The sequence below is a fragment of the Choloepus didactylus genome, chromosome 2 (genome assembly GCF_015220235.1).
Source record: "Choloepus didactylus isolate mChoDid1 chromosome 2, mChoDid1.pri, whole genome shotgun sequence".
In the NCBI taxonomy this organism is placed as follows: Eukaryota; Metazoa; Chordata; class Mammalia; order Pilosa; family Megalonychidae; genus Choloepus; species Choloepus didactylus.
This window is the reverse complement of record NC_051308.1, coordinates 39,831,316-39,854,717: the sequence shown is the minus strand read 5'-3', so window position 1 is coordinate 39,854,717 and position 23,402 is coordinate 39,831,316. Positions and strand designations below refer to the sequence as shown.

At 38.7% G+C, this 23,402-nt stretch overlaps 2 protein-coding genes across 8 annotated transcripts in view; one reads left to right on the top strand and one right to left on the bottom strand.

Moving 5' to 3' along the window:
• BPNT1 (3'(2'), 5'-bisphosphate nucleotidase 1) overlaps nucleotides 1–538 on the bottom strand; it is a 32,915-nt gene extending 32,377 nt beyond the window's left edge. For 5 of the 6 annotated variants that reach the window (XM_037823619.1, XM_037823585.1, XM_037823610.1 and 2 more), the window contains exon 1: nucleotides 380–538. The gene's annotated coding sequence lies outside the window, so the exon portion shown is untranslated. Of the gene's footprint in view, nucleotides 1–375 lie in introns of all 6 variants that reach the window. The other variant, XM_037823627.1, reaches the window with a different exon arrangement.
• A 1,414-nt stretch (nucleotides 539–1,952) lies between these two features.
• The window catches only part of IARS2 (isoleucyl-tRNA synthetase 2, mitochondrial), a 98,226-nt gene continuing 76,776 nt past the window's right edge, over nucleotides 1,953–23,402 (top strand). The window contains exons 1-2 of one of the 2 annotated variants that reach the window (XM_037823538.1): nucleotides 1,953–2,349; nucleotides 3,307–3,429. In XM_037823538.1, coding sequence (XP_037679466.1) covers nucleotides 2,086–2,349; nucleotides 3,307–3,429 — 387 coding nt within the window. In that variant the 5' untranslated portion in view covers nucleotides 1,953–2,085. Of the gene's footprint in view, nucleotides 2,350–3,306; nucleotides 3,430–14,260; nucleotides 14,329–23,402 lie in introns of those variants that run through there. The other variant, XM_037823555.1, reaches the window with a different exon arrangement.

The following is a 23,402-nucleotide window of genomic DNA, read 5'->3' as shown; positions in this document are numbered from 1 at the left end:
TAAAAAAACAATGAGTTAAAACCAGTAAGACAGTAGGAAAACATGACGTACGTTAATGAAATTTAATTTTAGGCGCAAAGCTGTATATAAATTTGGTGCACTAATCAACATTATGTCTAGGTTTGCCTTGTTATTACTTCAACAAATAGCACGGAAATAAAAGTACAGATAAACAATTAAAATGCTGACACTCAAGATTCTAAGTCCGAAATTAGGAAATCTGAAGAGTGACCCTGATTCACGTATATATATATTTTTAATCATAAGTTCCTTGGGATTTCCTCATGCTTGAGCCAAGGAGTGGAATTAAGAGGCCAATAAACTACTCAGATAAGCCGAAGGCTGTCGCTCTGGCTGGCAAGAGTAGAAACTTACTTACGGTGACAAACTTGGAACAAAACTAGACGAAAGACACTTCAGGGACAATAATAACAAAACAACGCGGTATCAAGCGACAGGTCCCTCGCGGCGTCCAGTACTGCGCTTCCCGGCTAATCAATAGGTCTCTTTTGGGACCTCGGGAGACAGTACCTCAGTTACTGAGCATGCGGAAAATTCGGCGCAGGCGTAGAACAGCTACTTCTTTCTGGGTTTTTCAGTCTCCCGACCCGCTGGAAAATTCCACGCTTCCGTGTCTTCTTCCAGCTCATCGTAGGGTCACGTTGCTTCGCGTAAAAGCGAAAGGTGTGACTGGTTGCAGGTGTCTTCCACCCCTCTTTAAACAGCTCACTCCCGTTAAAATGTTTGTTTGATTAGTGATACCGCTTTGCCATTATGGCGTCTTAATCTTGAAACCCTAGGAGTCTGAGGATAGGCCTCAGAAGTTTACAAAGGTTAGGAACCACTGGGCTAGCGCTTTCTGTCTGTTTGCGTTTGGAACTGGGAGATTTCCTCTCTTTCTGACCTGATGTGTCATGTCCATGATTTTTTTTTTTTTCAGTAATTTTATTTTATTAAAGGAAAATAATATATTTTGTTAAAAAGAAAATTGGGGATTGCAATGTATTCCAGTCAAACAGATAAATATTTATGAATTTCAAAAAATGTTTGTAATGATAAATGTTGATATCATATATCTTCGCTGCTGTTCCTGTTTAAAATATTGTGAATTCTTCATCATAAAAAATCACTCACAGCCCCTCAGTGTTTGAGTAAAAAAATCCATGGCCAGAATTAGACTTTTTTCTAACTTATCCATACCTTCTTGTGTTTCTTTCTTTTTTTTTTTTTAATGGTACATACCGTTTTTTTTTATTTTATTAAATTCAGTTTTATTGAAATACATTCACACACCATACAATCATCCATGGTATACAATCCACTGTCCACAGTATGATGACATAGTTATGCGTTCATCACCACAATCTATCTCTGAACATTTTCCTTACATCAGAAAGAACCAGAACAAGAACAAAAAATAAAAGTGAAAAAAGAACACCCAAATCATCCCCCCATCCCACCCCATTTGTCCTTTAGTTTTTATCCCCATTTTTTTAGTCATCCATACACTAGATAAAGGGGGTGTGAGCCACAAGGTCTTCACAATCACACTGTCACCCCTTGTAATCTCATGTCCATGATTTTTGATTCTTCGAGACACAGAAGAAAATCTACTTAAGATTTTTATTGCATTCTCGAAAGTTAAAAGAAATTGTTCATTCGTTTAGACATCCAACACATATTTGAGGAGCACCTTTTTGTACCTGACCATGTTTGTGTGCATTACAGGCAATGAGAACCGCAGAGAGAAAGGGCAACAATTTTTTCGTAATATTAAACAGCAAGACATCCTTTTTAGAACAGAAACTCCTCCACGCCGAGCCACACCCTTTGCCTGGCCCTCGGAGCCGGCTCCGCCCCGCGTTGGCTGTGGCCAAGACCCGGAGGTGGTTCGGTTTCCACACCGCCTGGATGGCTGCGCTGTTCGCCTCGCCCGCCCCTTCCTCCCTTCGTGAGCGTGCGCGCTCCCAACAACCTCGCGGAGGTTTTCAGGGGTCCCGCCTCCTCCGCCCGATTCGGAGTTTTTCTGGGGTTCCAGCTCCTCAAGAGTCGGGCGGGAGCTAGGGTGGCTGAGGGCGCTCCGCCATGCGTTGGGGACTGTGCCCTCCCAGGCCGGGGACGGCGGTCCTGGCCGTGGCTCGAAACCTATGTGGGCCGTCCCTCCTTCCCTGTCGCCTGGGATGGCGAGGGTCTAGGAGGCTTCTGGTGCGGTCGGTCACTGGTGCCACTAACCAGCTGCCGAACCCCGACAGAGGCAAATATCGGGACACGGTGCTGCTACCGCAGACTAACTTCTCCATGAAGCTGCTGGGCCGCCAGCAGCCGGATACTGAGCTGGAGGTCCAGCAGGTACAAACCCCGTCTCGGCGCGTCCAGGGCGGGGGCAGGAAGTGGGGCCTCCAATGGGAGACCCGACCCTACCCGGGAACCATACCCCAGCGACCCACATCTCGGCACCCGGCAGGGCTAGGTGGCGTGGTGAGACACGGTCACTGGCTCCATGCCCTGAATAGGGGTTGTACCAGACGGGTGGAAATTATGCGCTTCCCATATATGTATACCTATGTACCTGTATCTGTATAAACCTTTATTTATATATGTATATGTGTGTGTTTGTGTATGTATATATATATTTTTTGGCTGAAATATAAGTGAGCTATCTGCTAGAAGTCCTCAGTGATGATAGCAGGTTCAGGGGTGGGATATTAGGGGTCAATTAGCATATTCAGATACCAGCATGTATCGAGTATGCATCCCAGTTTTTAACATGTTTTAGTTAGTGCTTTCTAACTAACTGATAATTTCAAATGATTTCTCATTTAATCATTATACCAGTGCTGTGAGTTTATTCATAGTTGTTTCACATGAGGAAACAGGGTCATAAGGGCCAAGCGACTTGGCTAAGGTCACACAGTGGGTGACAGAAGGAGAGTGGTATTGCAATAAGTGGCCCCGATTTGGGGAGTAACAGGTGTTGACATCACAAAGGTTTCGTACCACTAAATTCCTGGGCAGTCCTCAATACTCCTCATAACCCACCCACAATGAAGGCCCTAAAGATCTCCCCCTCCTTCCCCCATAGGCTTTTATCTTATTCTTTCTGACTCCTGTGTTCCATTGAAAGCAATGGGGAAACTACTGATGGGTTTTAAGAGAAGAGTGCTCAGATGTGCATTTTTGAAATCTCATTGCTTGTATTTCAGAGTTAATAGATTGGAATGAGACAAGAAACAAGCAGGTACTAGCTGTTTATGGTAAAGTTTAGGAGTGTGTATTTCATATTAAGACATTGTTCTTTTTAAACAGAAATCTGGATTTTTAGAACTTTATTCGTGGCAAAGAGAAAGAAAAGTAAAGAGTGAATTTTGTCTTCATGATGGACCTCCTTATGCAAATGGTGACCCCCATGTTGGACATGCTTTAAATAAGGTAGTTGTAATTTTTAATCTGATTATATGGCTTAAGGGAAAACCTGTATTAAAATACTCTTTGAAAAGAATATATCCTAATTGTATGGTAACTGTAAGTTTGCATTGACAGGTAAACTAAAATCTTAATAGAAAGCAAAAAAAAAAAGTTTAGTACTGTGTGAAAAATAACATCACTGGTATTTGCTTTGAGCTTATTATTATTACATTACTACATATCATTTCATTCAGTAAATAACTATTGAACAGCTACTGTGTGCCAGGCATTGTTCTAGCTTCTGGGAATAGTAGTTAACAAAAATAAAAAAAAAAAAATCATGTCTTTATGGAGCTTATGCCCTAATGTGGGAAGACATAACCAACTAGATCATGTTAAACAGTTATAAGTGATAGTGATAAGAAAATAAGGCAGGGAAGAGGGATAGGAAGGGTCAGTTGAGGAAACTGTGATTTTTATTTAATTCAATTTTAATGAGATGTATTCACATACCATACAGTCATGCATGGTGTACTATCAGTTGTTCACAATACCATTATATAGTTGTGTATTCATAACCAGAATCAATTTTTGAACATTTTCGTTACTACACACACACACACACACACACACACAAAGTAAAAAAGAACACCAGAAACATCCTATACCCCCATCACTCCCTATTATTTGTTTACTTTTTGTCCTCATTTTTCTATTCATCTGTCCATACACTGTATAAAGGGAGTGGGAGCCACAAAGTTTTCACAATCACAAGGACACACAGTGTAAGCTATATAGTTATATAATTGTCATCAAGAATAAAGCCTACTGGGTTGCAGTTCAACAGTTTCAGGTATTTCCTTCTAGCTATTCCAATACACTAAAAAGTAAAAAGGGATATGTATGTAATGCATAAGAATAACCTCCAGAATGACCTTTCAACTCTATTTGAGATCTCTCAGTCACTGAAACTTTATTTTGTTTTATTTCTCTTCCCCTTTTTGGTCCAAGAAGGCTTTCTAAATCCCACAATGCCAGGGCCACGCTCATCCCTGTGAGTCATGTTCTATGTTGCCAGGGAGATTTATACCCCTGGGAGTCATGTGCCACATAGGGGAGAGGGCAATGGGTTTACCTGAAGAGTTGGCTAGAGAGAGAGGCCACATCTGAGCAAGAAAATAGGTTCTCTGGAGGTACCTCTTAGCCACAATTATAAGTGGGCTTAGCCTCTCCTTTGCAGTAACAAGCTTCATAATGGCAAGCCCCAAGATGGAGGACTCAGCCTTCTAAATTGGTAGTCCCCAGTGCTTGTGAGACTATTAATTCCCCAGGTGGGGAAATTTAATATTTCCACATTTCCCCCCAGTCCCTCAAGGGAGCTTTGCAAATACATTTTTATTTTCTACTCAAATTACTCTATGTATTCAGGCTTCACACTAACCTGTACAAAGCAACTGGATTTCACTTCCTATTCAACCTTCCATGTAATTATGTTGTTTGCATAAACTGACCATACAGGTTAAATTATATACTGTGTTACAAAAAATACAGATGTTCCACCTAATGAACATCTCTTCTTTTGGTCTCACACAGAAGTCAAAGTTTTAAAAACACTATCACTATTGTCCTTTACCCTTCAGTCTGATTTACCTTAGTCCTAAACAAGCCCATTTCATTTATATGTCTAATTGAAATCTGATCTCTTTTTTCAGACCCCTTGACATTTACTGTATGGGGTATTGCTGACAATCATAGCTGTCAGACTCTGGCTCTAAGTCTCAGGTGTCATACAGATACCCAAAGTTCCAGGGACTGACCAGGTTATACACAAAGAGCTCAGCATCTCAGAATTTAGAAATAACCACTAAAACTCAGGAATAGGTATAACTGCTGTAAGAGCTTACAATCTAGAAACCTTTACAATAAGCCCTGAGAACCTATGCTCTCAGTCTCAGTTCTCAGAGTTTGCACATTATAGTTAGTCCATATGAGTGAGGCATTATAATGTTTTTCTTCCCATTTCTGGTTTATTTCACTCATCATGCTGTCCTTAAAGTCCATTCATCTCACAACTTCACTCCTTTCTGTAGCAGCTCAATATTCCATTGTATGTATACACCACAGTTCACCATTCTGTTCATCAATCGATGCACCCTTAGGCCACCTCCATCCACTGCAAATCGTGAATACTGACACCATAAACCCCACTGTGAAAATGTCCATTCATGTCCCTCTTTTCAGTTCTTCCAAGTATGCACCCAGTAACTGAATTGCAGGACCATATGGCAACCCCATGCTTAGCTTCCTGTGGAACCACCACACCGTCCTCCAGATGGGCTACACCATTCTACTTCCCCACCAACAGTGATTAGGTATATCCATTTCTCCACATTTTCTCCAGCACTTATATGCGTCTGTTTATTTTTTGGGTGGTTTTATTCACAAACCACACATTCCATTCCATCCTAATTAAATAATCGGTGGTTCCCTGTATGATTACATAGTTATGCATTCGCCACTACTATCTGTATAAGGACATTTCCATTTCTTCCACAAAGAAAGAGGAAGAGGTGAAAAAAATAAAAAGAAAAAATACAAAAATGAATGACAACTGAAAAGCAACAAAAGAAAAAATAAAATTAAAATACAATAAAAAAGGCAGACAACATCAATGCCAAGAATCACATACCCATCCCTTATATCCCCCTCTTATAGACATTTAGCTTTGGTATATTACCATTGTTACAATGTTACTATTAGCAATAGACTCTAGTTTGCATTGATTGTATTTCTTCCCTAATATCACCCCATTTTTAACTCCTTCCAAAATTGTCATTCATTTGTTCTCCCTCAGTAAAAGCGTATTTGTATGTTTAATCACAATCATTGATTACTGTAGGTTTCAATAAGTTACACGGTCCCAGTCTTTATTTTCTGGTGTCCTACGTGCCCCTAACCTTCCTCTTTCAACTGTACTCGAGTCACCTTTGTTCAGTGTGCTTACATTATTATGCTACCATCACCCAATATTATGCTCCACACCTTTCTCTCCTGTCTTTTCCTATTTGTCTGTAGTGCTCCCTTTTGTATTTCCTGTAGAGCAGGTATCTTGTTCACAAACTCTCTCAGTGTCTGCTTGTCTGAGAATATTTTAAAGTCCCCCTCATTTTTGAAGGACAGTTTTGCCAGATACAGAATTCTTGGTTGGCAGTTTTTCTCTCTCAGTATCTTAAATATATCATACCACTGCATTCTCGCCACCATGGTTTCTACTGAGAAATCTGCACATAGTCTTATTGAGCTTCCCTTGTATGTGATGGATTGCTTTTCTTTTGCTGCTTTCAGAATTCTCTCTTTGTCTTTGACATTTGATAATCTGATTATTAAGGGTCTTGGTGTAGGTCTATTTGGATCTATTCTATTTGGGATATATTGCGCTTCTTGGATCTGTAATTTTATGTCTTTCTTAAGAGATGGGAAATTTTCAGTGATTATTTCCTCTATTATTCTTTCTGCCCCCTTTCCCTTCTCTTTTTCTGGGACACCCATGACACATACATTCATGTGCTTTATGTTGTCATTCAATTCCCTGAGGCGCTGCTCATATTTTTTCATTCTTTTCCCTATCTGTTCTTTTGTGTGTAGGATTTCAAATGTTTTGTCCTCCAGTTCATGAATCTTTTTTTCTGCCTCTTCAAATTTGCTGTTGTATGTCTCCACTGAGTTTTTCATCTCTTCTGTTGTGCCTTTCATTTCCATTAGTTCTGCCAATTTTTTTTCAAACTTTTAAGTTCTTCCTTATGTTCACCCATTGTTTTCTTTATATCCTTCATCTCTTTTGCCATATCTTCCCTCAACTCATTGCCTTTGATTTTTGAATTGATTATGGAGATTTTTTGATTAATAATTAGTTGTTTCAATTCCTGTATCTCAGTTGAAGTTTGTTCCTTTGACTGGGCCATATTTTTGTTTTTCCTAATGTAATTTGTAATTTTTTGTTGTCTAGGCATCTTGTTTCCTTGATTACCCCGATGAGATTTTCCCAGACCAGTTGGGCCCAGGTCTCAGGAGGAGGCTGTATTCAGTATCATGTTTTCCTAAGGATGACTCAGCAGATTGTGAGACTTTCTTATGAGTCCACTAGACTCTGTGCCTTTCCTATCTTGCCCAGCAAGTTGCGCTTGTCAGCATGCAGCTCCCCACTGGTGTAAAGAGGTGTGGTCCTTTTAATTCTCAGCTGACCATGTCCTGGCCAGGGGCCAAGGGTGTCAGAAGCCAAGCTCAAGGTGTTTCTGCCCCCACCCCCCCCGGCCCAGAGGTCTGAATTCTCTGAGGAAGGGCAGCCACTTGAGCTGGGCCCTGAACCCCTTTTCTTAGGTAAGATACACCCTTTAGGGAGTTATCTTCTGTATCTGAATTCTTCCTTTGTCTCTCTGACTCTTTTAACTCCCCCTTTGCCTTGGATAGTGCTGATAATTGAAAATGCCTAAGGCTTTCTCTAGTGAGCTACTTAGAATGAGAGGGAAAAAAAAAAAGAAAAAGAAGAGAAAGCCCCTTTTCAGAGCCAGTCCCCAGCCCCCACAGGTTCACTGGTCAACTGGTGTTGGTACCCAGTTCTCTGTGCCCCTTTTCTTGGAACATAGCTGTTTTCCAGTATTCTGAGCTCGGCTGTCTCCAAAAGGCTCTGTATTTATTTATTTATTTTTCCCGTCAGCCCTGTCTTCTCTCTGCTGGGAGGAACCTTGGGTTCCTTTCCTGCTTGTACCAGGTTTATCTGTGCTTTTAGCTTGTATTCAGTAGTCCATATTTGTTAACTAAAACTGCAACTGTAGCTTGGTTGAGTTACTTTTCCTCACTCCAGGTAACCTGCTTCTTTTTTCTTTAGGGAATGTTTCAGCTCAGCCTGCCATGCCAGTGGGGGAGGGATGCCAGCTCCGCAGTTTGGGGAGCTTTACTTAGAGTTCTGTGCTGTGGTCTCAGCAGTTCCACCCATTCTAGGCTGATGTTTGATGTGTGTTCAGTCACGGATGTCCCCCAACAGTTGTTCCACACTATTTACTAGTTGTTCCTGGCTATGTACTAGTTGCTCTAGAGGACTAACTAATTTCTACATCTCTCTATGCCGCCAACTTGCCCCACCTCCGGAAACTGCGATTTTGATGAATTGGTCTTTGAACACCTCAATGAGGTATAGGGATATTTGGAGTAAGAATAATGAGTATAAAATGAGAATAAGAGTTTGCCTGGTATATTTGAAGAACAGTAAGGAAGCTAGTATGACAGTTCCAAAGTAAATGCTGGGAGTGGGGTGGGGACAGAAGGCAGTATTAATTGAAGTTAGAGGTAACTAGGGCCACATGGGAAGCTATGGGAAGATTTTGAGCAGAGGCATTTATGATCTGACTTAATATTTTAAAAGAATCGCTTTGGCTGCTTTGTTGCTGCCAATTAAGTTTAGAGGTGAAGGGAGATTGCAAGTAAGACCAGTAAAGAGACTATTGCAATAATTCAGGATAACGATCTTGATGACTTGAAGCCATAAAAGTGGTATGAGAAGTGCTCAGATTCTAGGTACAGGAAGGTAGAGTTCACATAATTTGCTGATAGATTGGATGTGTGGTGTAAGAGAAAGCATCAGGGTGATTCCCAGGATTTTGTCCTGAACGCTTAGGACAGAATAGCCATTATGTAACATGGGGAAGACTGTAGGCATATCAGGTATAGGGAGGAAGATCAGGAGTTCAGCTCTGAGCATGTGAATTTGAGATGAGAGACATTCAGGTGGAGATATTGAGTAGAAAGCTAGGGGGAGAGGTCCTAACTGGACTTAGAAATGGAGAGGCCATTAACTTATAGTGCCCAGTATTGGTTGGTTGGTTGGTTGGTTGGTTGGTTGGTTTTTGAAGGACAGGTGCTTGGTTGGGTTTAAATAGGAGAATGAACTGAGCAAGAAATTGAGTTCTCCTCCAGAGATGATTTTCCTTAATGACTTATAGGCTTTCCCTCTTTGTTTTCTATCATGAGTGTAATAAGAGTGATTGCAGTTTACTTCATGATTATATTAATAGTAGTTAAATGGTCTGCTTTCCAGGGGGAAAAATGTTATTGTTACAGGTTATTCATCAGCCCATCTTTCTTTTTTTGATTGATATTTTTCACCTCTCTTAGATTAATTAAATCTTTTAATTTTACTACTTTCCTTGTTTTTAAATTCATCTGGCACTCCCTAAAAAAACTCTGTGAGATTTTTTTCCCCCTGAGTACTTGATTTCACACGCTTGCCCTTAGAAAACAAAGGTTTTTTTTTTTTTTGCTTGACTTTAGCGTTCCTTTTGAGTGTAGAATACCATTTAAATTTTTATTTCTAATGTCTGGTCAGGATTTTTTCCTTTTATCTAACTTGATCTAACTTGTATGTGATTTTAAGGCTCCTTGAGTTGCCATCTTTCACCCTCATTCACAGGCAAAATAGTATGTAATATTTTTTTCTTGTGCTCTTGCATTATAGGAATTATTCAAATTTAAAAGACATATTTGGACACTTTCATATATTAAACCTTGTTTGTCTATTTAAAATAGGAGACAGAGATGTGATTGAGGCAGTATGAAACCAGTTATATGGTGTATCTTACCATAATAACAATTTTATTTGAAGTTTGAGAGAAAAAAGATTTTTAACTAGTAACTCAGAACATTTTTTTATATTAAAACCCATTATGAAAAGAATCAGTGCAGTTACTGAATAAATGATAAATAAAGGTGGCAGCAGCCTAGTTTTTGAATCTCTGAATATCAGCATAAAAGCAGAGAAGGCAACTAGATAGGAAAATGAAAAATCTGTGCACAACCTGTACAATAAAACTAATTGACAAGGCATCTTTTGGAACTTCAGAATAAAAGAGGATGAAGACTATCTGTCAACAGCCATTATTTTTCCATGGTATCCATCTTTCTGCATGAGAAAACACAGGGAAGCCACCTTAGAACCATGGAATCTCAAATAAAAGAAACCACAAGTAAAATGACAAACAAACAGAAAACATTATGATATAGAGTATAAAATTCCTTTGAATTTAAAAGCAATAAAAGGAATTTTCAAGTTAGAGCTTACTCCAAGTCTCATCTCTTTCTCCCTTTTCCTCCTTTAGGCTGCTAGCTTGGCTGAGTGGTTGCTGACAGTAAACTTGAAGTTACAGGCCTGCCTGTGTTGAAATATGGAGCTTCCACCAGAATGTAAATCACCTCGGTCACTAAGCACACTGTTTAGTTCAGCTGAGAGTAGTTTTGTAGTGAAATTTTCTTGATGAAGGAAGTAGTGTGTTGATTTACATTATGGTGCAAAGTTTCTGAAGTATTAGTTCACTGTTTTTTTTTTTTAGGTTGAGATGTAAATAGCATTCAGTTAAATACACAGATTTTCAAGTTTGGTTTGAAGAGTTCAAAGAGTTTTGAGAGGCTCATATATCTGTTAACCACCTCCTAATGCAAGATATAGAACATATTTCTGTTACTTCAGTGGTTTTCCATGTGTGCATTTGAAGTCTATCCCCATCTCCACCTCACTTCCCACCCCAGGCGACCGCCGTTTTGGTTTCTATCACGTTTTGGTTACTATCACTTTTTTGCCTAGTCTAAATATTCATATAAATGGAATCATGCTGTATGTCTCTGTCTATGTCTAGCTCCTTTAACTTGATGTAATATTTTTGAGATTCATCCATGTTATTGTAGGTGTCAATAATTCATTTTTTTCCCCATTTTTATAATTGTGAACTTGAAAATTGATATATAAAACAGTGATAACTTTCAATGTACGATTTCTCAAGTAGTTAGATAGCAAATCTCAAAGAATGTCATGGGTCACAGTTCCACAACATCAGACATTTCCATTATTGTAAAATATAACATACTTACAGAAAGGTGTCATCTCTTGATGTATAGCTCAAAAAGCAGTCATATAGGTAATTTCAAAAAATTTTATGGGTTACAGTTCCACAATTTCAGTTCTTTCCTTATTATGCGATACAAGGTATATACAGAAAGCTGAAGATCTTCAAGGCACAATTCAACAACCAGCTCAAGAACGAATCCCAAGGGATGCTATAGGCTACATTTCCACCATGTTATTTACCTTCTTCCAGCCATTCCAACACCCTAGCATCCAAACATATAGATATAATTATATAAAGTTTCAGTATTCATAGACTTTTGTTCAATCTTATCTTGTTTGTTGCTACTCCTTCCTCTCACTTAATCTCTTTCTCCATCTTCAGGGGCATCTAGACAGTGAACACCCTAACTGGTTCATATTGAAAGGGGGTGTCGACAGTATGGGGAAGGGGGCCACATCTGATAGTTGATCTTAAAGAGGCAGTTGACTCTGGGTTTTAGGACTTGTCAGTATAGGAACACTTTGGTGGATTTAAGTTTCTGAAAGATAAAACTTAGTGAGTGCATCTTTTATAGAATATCAGGTAGGGACCTAGGTATTTAGGGACTACTTTTGGTAAGGCATGGCATGCTGTGGCCAATTGGGATGTCTAGCTAGAGTTTGCATGAGAACTCCAGGGTAGCCTCTCGACTCTTACTTGGGATGTCTCAGCCTCTGTGACCTCACCTTGTTACCTTTCTTTCTCCGCTCCCCCCCCTCTCTTTGGTCAAGTAGGTATTTTCAATCCCTCACTGCCAGGACCAGGCTCATTCCCGGCAATCATATCCCATGTCATCAGGGAGATTCATTCCTCTGGGAGTCATGTCCCTCATTGGGGGAGGAGGGAGAGGTTAATGTATTTATTTGCCAATTTGGTCTTAGAGAAAGGCTACGTCTGAGCAACGAAGAGGTTGCCTGGAAGCACCTCTTAAGTGTGATTAAAAGAGGGCTAAACCTTGTATTTACAGCCCTGAATTTCACAAGAGCAAGTCTCAAGTCAAGGGCTTAAATTATTAAGTAGTGGGTTCCTAATTTGACTTAATTTATATTCTATCCCAAGATGAATGATCAGTTTCTTACATTATCTTCACTTAGTTGTACAATCATCATCACTCTCAATTTTAAACAGTTATCATAATATAATACATTCTGGAGCTCTTATCAGCTGCTAATTATTCATTGGTAGTATTAGTGTAGAATTGGTAAGATTTTCCTATTAAATATAGTCATTAATACATAATAGGTAGTTTTTCCATACCACTCTGTTGTTAACCCTCTGCAGCAGTGTAATACCTTATAAGTATATCATGCTAACACTTACTTAGGTTTGTGGTGCTACTCTGTGGGATACTTGCCTTTAAACAACTATTTACAACATGACCACTTTCAATGCGTCACTGATACTTGTAATCCCATTAACGAACCATAGTTACTCCTGACCATTCCATACCATTAACGTCACCCTCATTATCACATCTGCACATATTAGATTATCATTCCCCCTTCACTAGGTTCTGACTATCTCCAGGTCCCTATATTCTACATTATAAGAGACTTATTTTACATTTTTCATAGAGTTCACATTAGTGGTAACATACAATATCTCTCCTTTTGTGTCTGGCTTATTTCACTCAACATTATGTCTTCAAGGTTCATCTGTGTTGTCATATGTTTCATGACCTCGTTCTTTCTTACTGCTATGTAGTATTCCATCATGTGTATAAACCACATTTTGTTTATCCACTTATCTGTTGAAGGACATTTGGATTGTTTCCATCTCTTGGCAATTGTGAACAATGCCGCTGTGAATATAGGTGTGCAAATATCTGTTTGTGTTATTGCTTTCAGATATTTTGGGTATATACCGAGAAGTGAAATTGCTGGATCATGGTGTAACTCAATATCTAGTTTTCTGAGGAACCGCCAAACTGTCCTCCAGAGTGGCTGTACTATTATACAGTCCCACCAGCAATGAATAAGAGTTCCAATTTCTCCAAATTCTCTCCAGCATTTGTAGTTTCCTGTTTGTTTAATGGCAGCCATTCTAATTGGTGTAAGATGATATCTCATTGTGGTCTTGATTTGCATCTCCCTAATAGCTAGTGAAGATGAACATTTTTTCATGTGTTTTTTAGCCATCTGTATTTCCTCTTCAGAGAACTGTCTTTTCATATCTTTTGCCCATTTTATAATTGGGCTGTTTGTATTATTGTCATTGAGTTGTAGGATTTCTTTATATATGCAAGATATCAGCCTTTTATCACATACATGGTTTCCAAAAATTTTTTCCCATGGAGTTGGCTGCCTCTTTACCTTTTTGACAAATTCCTTTGAGGTACAGAAGCTTTTACATTTGAGAAGTTCCCATTTATCTATTTTTTCTTTTGTTGCTTGTGCTTTGGGTATAAGGTCTAAGAAGTGACCTCGTGATACTAGGTCTTGAAGATGTTTCCCTACATTATCTTCTAGGATTTTTGTGGTACTGTCTCTTACTGAGGTCTTTGATCTACTTTGAGTTAATTTTTGTGTAGGGAAAAATTCATTCTTTTAAAATGGCTGAGTAGCATTCCATTTTGTGAACATATCAAAATTTGCTTATTCATTCTTCAAAACTTTATTTTTATGTTTACTTCAGTGGAAAATTTTGAGTGGATGTGGTCTTGGCATCTGTCAGTACTTTCAAAACCAGGAATCAGGCCACCGAATGGGTCAATACTTCTGTTAGAACTATATTGTATTGCATTATGCATTGTGTGTTTTATTATGTATTAGAGCAGTAAATTGTACTGCAAACTTATCAAAATATTTGAGATGTATTTTCCATATATTGTACATTCCTCACTATGAAGTTTGCTTCCACAGAGATGCTCTGCTGCTTGATAATTCTTCATTTAAAAAAATTTTTTTTTAACTTTTTATCCTTAGATAATTTCAAACTCACAAGGCAGCTGCAAAAACAACACAAACACCACACAGAGAACTCCCCACCCCAGGTACCAGATCCACTAATTTCAAAATTTTGCCACCTCTGTTGTACCTCCCTCCCTCCCTCCCTCCCTGTCTGTCTGTCTATCTAATCTATCTATATATCGGTATCTGTATATCTATTTCCTGAACATTTTAGAGCAGGTTGCATATATTACACTCCTTGACTGCGTAATACTTCCATGTACATTTCCTATGAACAAGGATATTCACTTATATAACCACCCTAAGTACAGGTTTCAAGTTCAAGAAATGTAACATTGATATAAAGTTTATATGCTATGTTCCAATTTTTTCTTATGTCCCAATAATATCCTTTTGTGCCTTTTCTCCTCCATTCTTAGATCCCATTCAGTATCTTATATTGTATTTAATTGTCATTGTCACTTTAGTTTCTCTCTCTCTCTCTTTTTTTTTTTTTTTTATTTGTAGAAACATACAAAATAAATCTTCCCATCAGGGACCCCCCCCCAAGCATACCATTCAGTGGGATTATTCATATTCACGATGTTGCAATACCCTCACCACCATCCATAACTAGAATTTTCCCTTCACTCCAAAGCGAAACCCTAACTTCATTTTGCATTAACTCCCCCTTGCCCCGGCCACTCACCCCTGGTAACTTGTACTCTTAACTTCCTGTCTCTATAAGTTTGTGTATTCCCTGATATTTTCTTTGTGGTTACAATGGAGCTTAACTTTTTTTTTTTTTTTTTATTAAATTCAGTTTTATTGAAATACATTCACACATCATACAGTCATCCATGATAAACAATCCACTGTCCACAGTATGATAACATAGTTATGCATTCATCACCACAATCTATCTCTGAACATTTTCCTTACATCAGAAAGAACCAGAACAAGAATAAAAAATAAAAGTGAAAAAAGAACACCCAAGTCATCCCCCCATCCCACCCCATTTGTCCTTTAGTTTTTATCCCCATTCCTCCACTCATCCATACACTAGATAAAGGGGGTGTGATCCACAAGGCCTTCACAATCACACTGTCACCCCTTGTAATCTACATTATTATATAATTGTCTTCAGGAGTCCAGACTGCTGGATTGGAGTTTGGTAGTTTCAGGTATTTACTTCTAGCTATTCCAATACATTAAAGCCTAAGAGGTGTTATCTATATAGTGCGTGAGAATGTCCACCAGAGTGACCTCTTGACTCCATTTGGAATCTCTCAGCCACTGAAACTATTTCGTCTCATTTTGCATCCCCCTTTTGGTCAAGAAGATACTCTCAGTCCCATGATGCCGGGTCCACATTCATCCCTGGGAGTCATACTCTGCGTTGCCAGGGAGATTTACACCCCTGGGAGTCGGGTCCCACGTAGGGGGGAGGGCAGCGTGTTCACCTGTCGAGATGGCTCAGTTAGAGAGAGAGAGGGCCGCATCTGAGCAACAAAGAGGTACTCAGGGGGAGACTCTTAGGCACCATTACATACAACTTTAGATTCTCCTTTGTGGTAATGAGCTTCTTAAGGGCAAGTCCCATGCTTGAGGTCTCAGCACATCAAACCGCCAGTCCTGATGTTTGTGACAAAATCAACACCAGTCCAGGTGAGGATGTCCAACACATCCGCACTTTCCCCGAGATCCTCGGGGCTGGGGAGGGGGAGGCTGTAAATATGTTTTTTATTATCTGCCCAAATTACTCTAGGATGTGTCACTATTTCACTCCAGCCTATACTAGCTTACCGTATCTCACTTCCTATTCAAAGTTAATGGAGCTTAACTTTAACATCCTTGGAATGTTAAAGAATCTATACCAATCTTGTTTGTTTTGATAACAAGTTAAACTCAGTAGCATACATAAACTATGTTCCTGTACCCCTCTTGTTTTAGTTTGCTAGTCGGCTGAAAACAAATTCCATAAAATTAGTTGGCTTTCAACAATGGGACTTTATTAGCTTACAGTTTTGAGACTGAGAGAAGTGTCCAAATCAAGGCATCTTCAAGGTGATGCTTAGGTGTACATTCTTCTAGAAGACTAGCTGCCAGCCGTCTTCAACTCATCTACTACATGGTGGCGTCTGCTGGCCTCTCCCTTCCTGGTTTCATTGCTTTCAACTTCTGTTTTCCTGGCTTTCTCTCTCTTTGTCTGAATTTTGTTCTCTTATAAAGGACTCCAGTAAGAGGATTAAAACCCATCCTGAATGAGGTGGGTCACACCTTAACTGAAGTAGCCTCATAAAAAGGTCCTATTTACAATGGGTCCACACCCACAGTAATTGATTAACTTTAAGAATGTGCCCTGTGACTTTATTCTGTTTGGAGGTTGCTGAGTGTCTTGGATGTATATATGCATGCCTTTTAAATTCAGGAAGTTTTCAGCCATTAGTTCTCACTGCTCCTTTCTCTTTTTTTCTCCTTCTGGGAGTCTTACAATGTATATATTGTTATGTTCCATGGTGTCCCAGGGGTTCCTCAGGCTCTGTTTATGTTTCTACTTTTTTTTTTTTTCTGCTCCTTAAATTGGAATGATTTCAAAGGTCTTATCTTTTTTTTTGAATCTTCATATTATTGAGATATATTCACATACCACGCAGTCATACAAAACAAATCGTACATTCAATTGTTCACAGTACCATTACGTAGTTGTACATTCATCACCTGAATCAATCCCTGACACCTTCATTAGAACACACACAAAAATAACAAGAATAGTAATTAAAGTGAAAAAGAGCAATTAAAGTAAAAAAGAACACTGGGTGCCTTTGTCTGTCTGTCTGTTTGTTTGTTTCCCCTATTTTTCTACTCATCTATCCATAAACTAGACAAAGGGGAGTGTGGTCCTTATGGCTTTCCCAATCCCATTGTCACCCCTCATAAGCTACATTTTTATACAATTGTCTTCGAGATTCATGGGTTCTGGGTTGTAGTTTGATAGTTTCAGGTATCTACCACCAGCTACCCCAATTCTTTAGAACCTAAAAAGGGTTATCTAAATTGTCTGTAAGAGTGCCCACCAGAGTGACCTCTCGGCTCCTTTTGGAATCTCTCTGCCTTTGAAGCTTATTTCATTTTTCAAGAAGCTGTTCTCCATCCCACGATGCCGGGTCTACATTCCTCCCCGGAAGTCATATTCCACGTTGCCAGGTAGATTCATTCCCTGGGTGTCTGATCCCACGTACAGGGGAGGGCAGTGATTTCACCTTTCAGGTTGGCTTAGGTAGAGAGAGAGGGCCACATCTGAGCAACAACAAAGGTCTTATCTTTAAGTTCACTGATTATTCCTTCTGCAAGCTCCAAACTGCTGTTGAACCCTTCTAGGAAATTTTAAATTTCTGTTACTGTCATCTTTCAGCTCTGTTGGTTCCTTTTCATAATTTCCATCTCTCTGTTGGTATTCTTGTGTTCATCTATCATTTTCCTGATGTCCTGTATTTATTTGTCCATGTTTTCCATACAGTCTTTGAGCATATTAAGGAAAATTTATTTTTTAGAAGACTTTTTCTGGCATATCAATAGTTTGTTACTTTTTATTGCTGGTATCATTCCTTTATATGGATGTACCATAGTTTGTTTAACAATTCACCCTTCGAAGGACATCTATATTGTTTCCAGTTATTGACTATTATGAATAAAGCTGCTAAAAACATTCATAGGTTTTATGTGAATTTAAGTTTTCATTTCTCTGGTATACATGCCCTGGACTTCAGTTTCTTGGTCACATGGTAGATATATATTTAGTTTTTTTAAGAAACTGCAAGCTTTTCCAGAGTGGCTGTACATTCCTGCCAACATTGTGTGATCCATTTCTCTGCATCCTTGCCAGCGTTTGGCATAGTCAGTCTTTTTTAATTCTAGCCGTTCTCGTGGGTGTATAATAATATCTCATTGTTTCAATTAGCATTTGTCTGATGGCTAATGATGTTGAGCATCTTTCCATGTACTTTGTGTATTTTCTTTGATGAAATGTCCTTGACAGCCTTTGCCAATTTTGAAATTGGGTTATTTGTCCTTTTCTTTTTTTAATTTTTTTTTTTGTTGTCAAAAAATTTATATTTAGAATTTGCCAGCTGGACTCAGTTTAGATGATCCCAGTTTTGTCAACAACATCCAAAGCATCATAGTCAGGAGCCAGTCGAACATATGCCTTGTTTTCTCCATCAGGCCTGATCAGGGTGCTGACCTTGGCCATGTCAGTGTCACAGAGCTTCTTCACATCCTGTTTGATCTGGTGCTTGTTGGCCTCGACATCCGAAGTGAACACAAGTGTGGTGTTGTCTTCAGTCTTCTTCATGGCTGACTCAGTGGTCAGGGGGAACTTGATGATGGCATAGTGTCAAGCTTGTTTCTCCTGGGGAAGCTCTTGCGAGGATATTTGGGCTGTCTTCAGAGACATAGCGTCTTGGGCCGCCGAAATGTAGGTGAAGTGCAGAACTTTTTCTTGTGGCTGTGGACGCCTTTCAGTACTGCCTTCTTGGCTTTCAAAGCCTTTGCTTTGGCTTCAGTTTTGGGAGGGGCAGGGGCTTCCTTCTTTGCTTTTGGCGCCATCTTCGTGGAAAGCTGTCCTATTTTTGAATTGTGAGAGTTCTTTAAATATTCTGGATACAAGTCCCTTATCAGATATTTGCTACAAATACTTGCACCAGTTCTTTGGCTTTTCACTTTCTTCATGGTATCTGAAAGTTTTATAGTTTTACATTTTAAATTTAAATCCATGATCCATTTCACATTAACTATTGTGTAAGGCATGAGACTTAGGGTATGGTTAATTTTTTTGCTTAAGGATGGCCACTTGCTCCAGCACCATTTGTTAAACAGACTGTCGTTTTTCCATTGAATTATTTTGTCATCTTTGTCAAAAATCAGTTGAGTATATTTTTGCGAATCTATTTCTGTGTTCTCTGTTCTATACCATTGATCTATGTCTCTATCCTTCTGCCAGTATCACAGATTTAATTACTGTAGCTAAAGAATAGGTCCTGAAATTGGGTAGTTTCCTCCCATTTTATTTTTTCAAAATGCTTGAGCTATTCTATTTCTTTTGCCTTTCATATGAACTTCAGAATTATCTTTCTGTATCTCCAAAAAAAGTCTTGCTTGAATTTTGGTATGAATTGCCTTAAACTTCCATGTCAATTAGGAGAGAATTGACATTTTTACTATATCTTCCAATGCATGAACATTGTAGTTTTATTTTTTTAGGGGTTCTTTTATTTTTTTCATTAGTATTGTGTAGTTTTCAGTTTATAAGTCCGATATATGTATTTTGCTTTTCATTTTCTTGAGCAATTGTAAATGATATTGTATTTTTAACTTTGGTTTCTATGTGATCATTGCTAGTATCTAAAAATATAATTGGTTTTTGAATCGTTGTCTTGTATCCTGCCACCTTGTTGTGGCGGAGTTGAAATGAGAATGCTGAGCCACCAGGTATTGGAGTAGTAGTTTAAAACAAGCCAAAGGAAAAGTAACAGTCAAACCTTTAATCGCTTCCTATGATAGAATAAGCAAGAGGCTGAATCAGAGAAAGCACCGTCTCTTCCATCGTTACGTCTTTCCTCATGTAACTGTACTTGGTGATGATCAGATGGATCAGCACAGATGTGGGAAATTATCTCACTGCCAAGCAAACCCCAAACAAAATACTCCTGCTGTTTTTAGATGTGGGAGTTAGAGGAAGGGAGAGGGGGGAGGGCTATGAGTGAAAAAGTATTATGTACTGAGTCAGAGTAAAGAAAAGTGTCTCGTTGATAAAGAGGTCTCAGCAGAGGTACCTGAGGTGGGGTCTCAGCTGAGGACCTCGATAAGTAGGCTTGTACTGGAGGTAACTGGGCTAAGAATGCAGATATGACTAAACACATGTCCTGCCAGGGGAGCCTGAGTCCTTGACCATAACTCCCTTCAGAAGCTGCAGTGCACGGGCTATGTACCAATTCTGGTGCAGAGGAGGGGGCAGGGCAGCTTTCCTCATTAGGCCTACCATGTCAACTTTTTGTAATGCCTGTGATGGGGCTTGAAAGATCCTATATTGGATTTTGATCAGGAGCCAGACGGCTCATTTACTGAACTCACTAATTAGTTCTAGTAGGTTTTTTGTTTTTTTTTTTTTAATTCTCTGAGTTTATATATGAAGACAGTCATGTCACCTGTAAATACGGACAGTTTTAGTTCTTTCTTTCTGAACTGTAAGCCTTTTATTTCCTTTTCTTGACTTACTGCACTGGCTAAAACTTCCAGCACTATGTTGAATACTGGTGAGAGTAGACATTTTTGCGTTGTTCCTGCTCTTAGGGGAAATGCATTCAGTATTTCACCAGTAATAATGTTAGCTATTGGTTTTTGTAGATGCTCTTTATCAATTTGAGGAAGTTCCCATCTATTCCCATTTCACAGATTTTAATTATGAATGGGTATAAAATTTAGTCAGCTGCTTTTTCTGCGTCGATTGATATGATCATGTGATCTCCTCCCCTCAGTGGGGGCGAGCATTTTTTTGTTTATTTAAGTTTTTATTGTAGTAATATATACAACTCAAAAATTCCCATGTAACCACTTTAAAGAATACAATTCAATATTATTAATTAAATCCAAATTATTGTGCTACCTTCACCAACATACATTACCCCAACCTTTTCATTGCCTCGAACAAGCTCTGAACCCATTAAGCAGTAACTCCCTCTCCTCATAATCCCCTTCCCCCAGCCCCTGGTAACTTCTAATCAACTATCTGTCTCTAGGAAATTGATTTTTTCTAGGTATTTCATATGAGTGAGATCATATAATATGTTTCTTTTTGTATCTGGCTTATACTACTCAACATGATGTCTTCAAGGTTCATTCTTGTAGATTGCATCAGAACTCCATTCTTTTTTTTTACAGCTGAATAATATTCCATTGTGTATATACCACATTTTGTTTATCCATTCATCTATTGATGGACATTTGCTCTGTTTCCACCTTTTGGCTGTGTGAATAATACTACTATAAGAATTGGCATACAAGTATCTGTTCAAGTCCCTGCTTTCAACTCTGGCATACATACCAAGAAATGGGATTGTCAGGTAATATGGTAATTTCCATTTTCATCCTTCTGAGGAACTGCCCAACAGATTTTCCACAGTGGCTTATCCATTTTGCAGTGTCAACAGTAAAGTATAAGAGTTCTGTTTCTCTTCATCTTTACCCACACTTATTATTTGCTGCATATCTTCTTTATAGAAATGTCTGTTCAAGTCTTTTGCCTGTTTATTAATTGGGTTGTATTTTTGTTGTTGAGTTGCAGCAGTTCTTTATTCTGTATATGAAACCCTTTTAAGATATATAGTTAGCAATTATTTTCTCTCATTCTGTATATTTTCTTTTCACTTTCTTGATAGTTTCTTTATCATGTAATAGTTTTAAATTTTGATGAAGTCCATTTATCTACTTATCCATTTATCTACTTTTTTGTTTGTTGCTCATGCTTTTGTTGTCACAACTAAGAAATCACTACCGATTCCAAGGTTATGAAGGTTCCCCCTATGTTTTTAATCTTAGGTTTAGGCCCTTGATCCATTTAGAGTTAATTTTTATATATGGTGTAAGGAGGGATCCAACTTCATTCTTTTGTGAGTGAATATCCAGTTTTTCCCCAATTACTGTACTTTTCACCCATGTCAAAATTTAGTTGGCCTTAGATTATTTGGTTTATTTCTGAACTCTCAATTTTATTCCATTGGTCTATATGTCTGTCTTTATGCAAGTACCACAGTGTTTGATTACTGTTGCTTTGTAGTTAGTTTTGAAATTGGGAAGTGTGAGACCTCCAAATTTGTTCTTCATTTTTAATACTGATTTGGGTATTTGTGGCCCCTTGCAATTCCATATGAATTTGAGGATCAGCTCTCCTATTTCTGCAAAAAAGACTGCTAGAGAGGTGTTGGGCTTCCTCACCTGGATTGTTGCTGATGTCCTCACAAACATTGAGGACTGGTGGTTTGATGTGCCGAACCCTCTATCACGGGACTTGCCCTTATGAAGCTCATTACTGCAAAGGAGAGGCTAAACCTGCTTATAATTGTGCCTAAGAGTCTTCCCCTGAGTACCTCTTTGTTGCTCATATGTGGCGCTCTCTCTCTAGCTAAGCCAACTCGGCAGGTGAACTTACTGCCCTCCCCCTACATGGGATCTGGCTCCCAGGGGTGTAAATCTCCCTGGCAATGTGAGATATGACTCCCGGGGATGAATCTGAACCTGACATCATGGGATTGAGAACATTTTCTTGACCAAAAGGGGGATGCGAAATGAAACAAAATGAAGTTTCAGTGGCTGAGAGATTCCAAATGGAGCTGAGAGGTCACTCTGGTGGGCATTCTTATGCACTTTATAATAACTTTATAAATAACCCTTTTTTAGGTTTTAATGCACTGGAATAGCTAGAAGTAAATACCTGAAACCATCAAGCTGCAACCCAGTAGCGTTGACTCTTGAAAATGCTTGTATAGCAATGTAGCTTACAAGGGGTGACAGTGTAATTGTGAAAGACTTGTGGATCACACTCCCTTTATCCAGTGTATGGATGGATGAGTAGAAAAATGGGGACAAAAAACTAAATGAAAAATAGGGTGGGTGGCGGGGGATGATTCTTTTTCACTTTTATTTTTTATTCTTATTTTTACTTTTTCTGATACAAGGAAAATGTTCAAAAAATAGATTGGGGTTATGAATGTACAACTATATGATGGTACTGTGAACAACTGATTGTACACTTTGGATGATTGTATGGTATGTGAATATATCTCAATAAAATTGAATTAAAAAAAGACTGCTGGATTTTGCGTTGAATCTGTAGATCACTTTGGGTGGTATTGACATCTTAAAAATATTAAATCTTTCTATCCATGAACATGGGATGTCCTTACATTTATTTAGGTCTCCTTTAATTTCTTAAAGCAGTGTTTTGTTTTCAGTGTGCAAGTCTTTCAACCCCTTGGCTGAATTTATACCTAAGTAATTCTTTCAGGAGCTATTGCAAATAAATTTTTGTTTTAAATTTCCATTTCAGAGTATTTTTTTGTGGTATATAGAAAAGTGATTTTTGCATGTTAATCTTGTAGCCTGGAAATCTTTGCTGCATTCT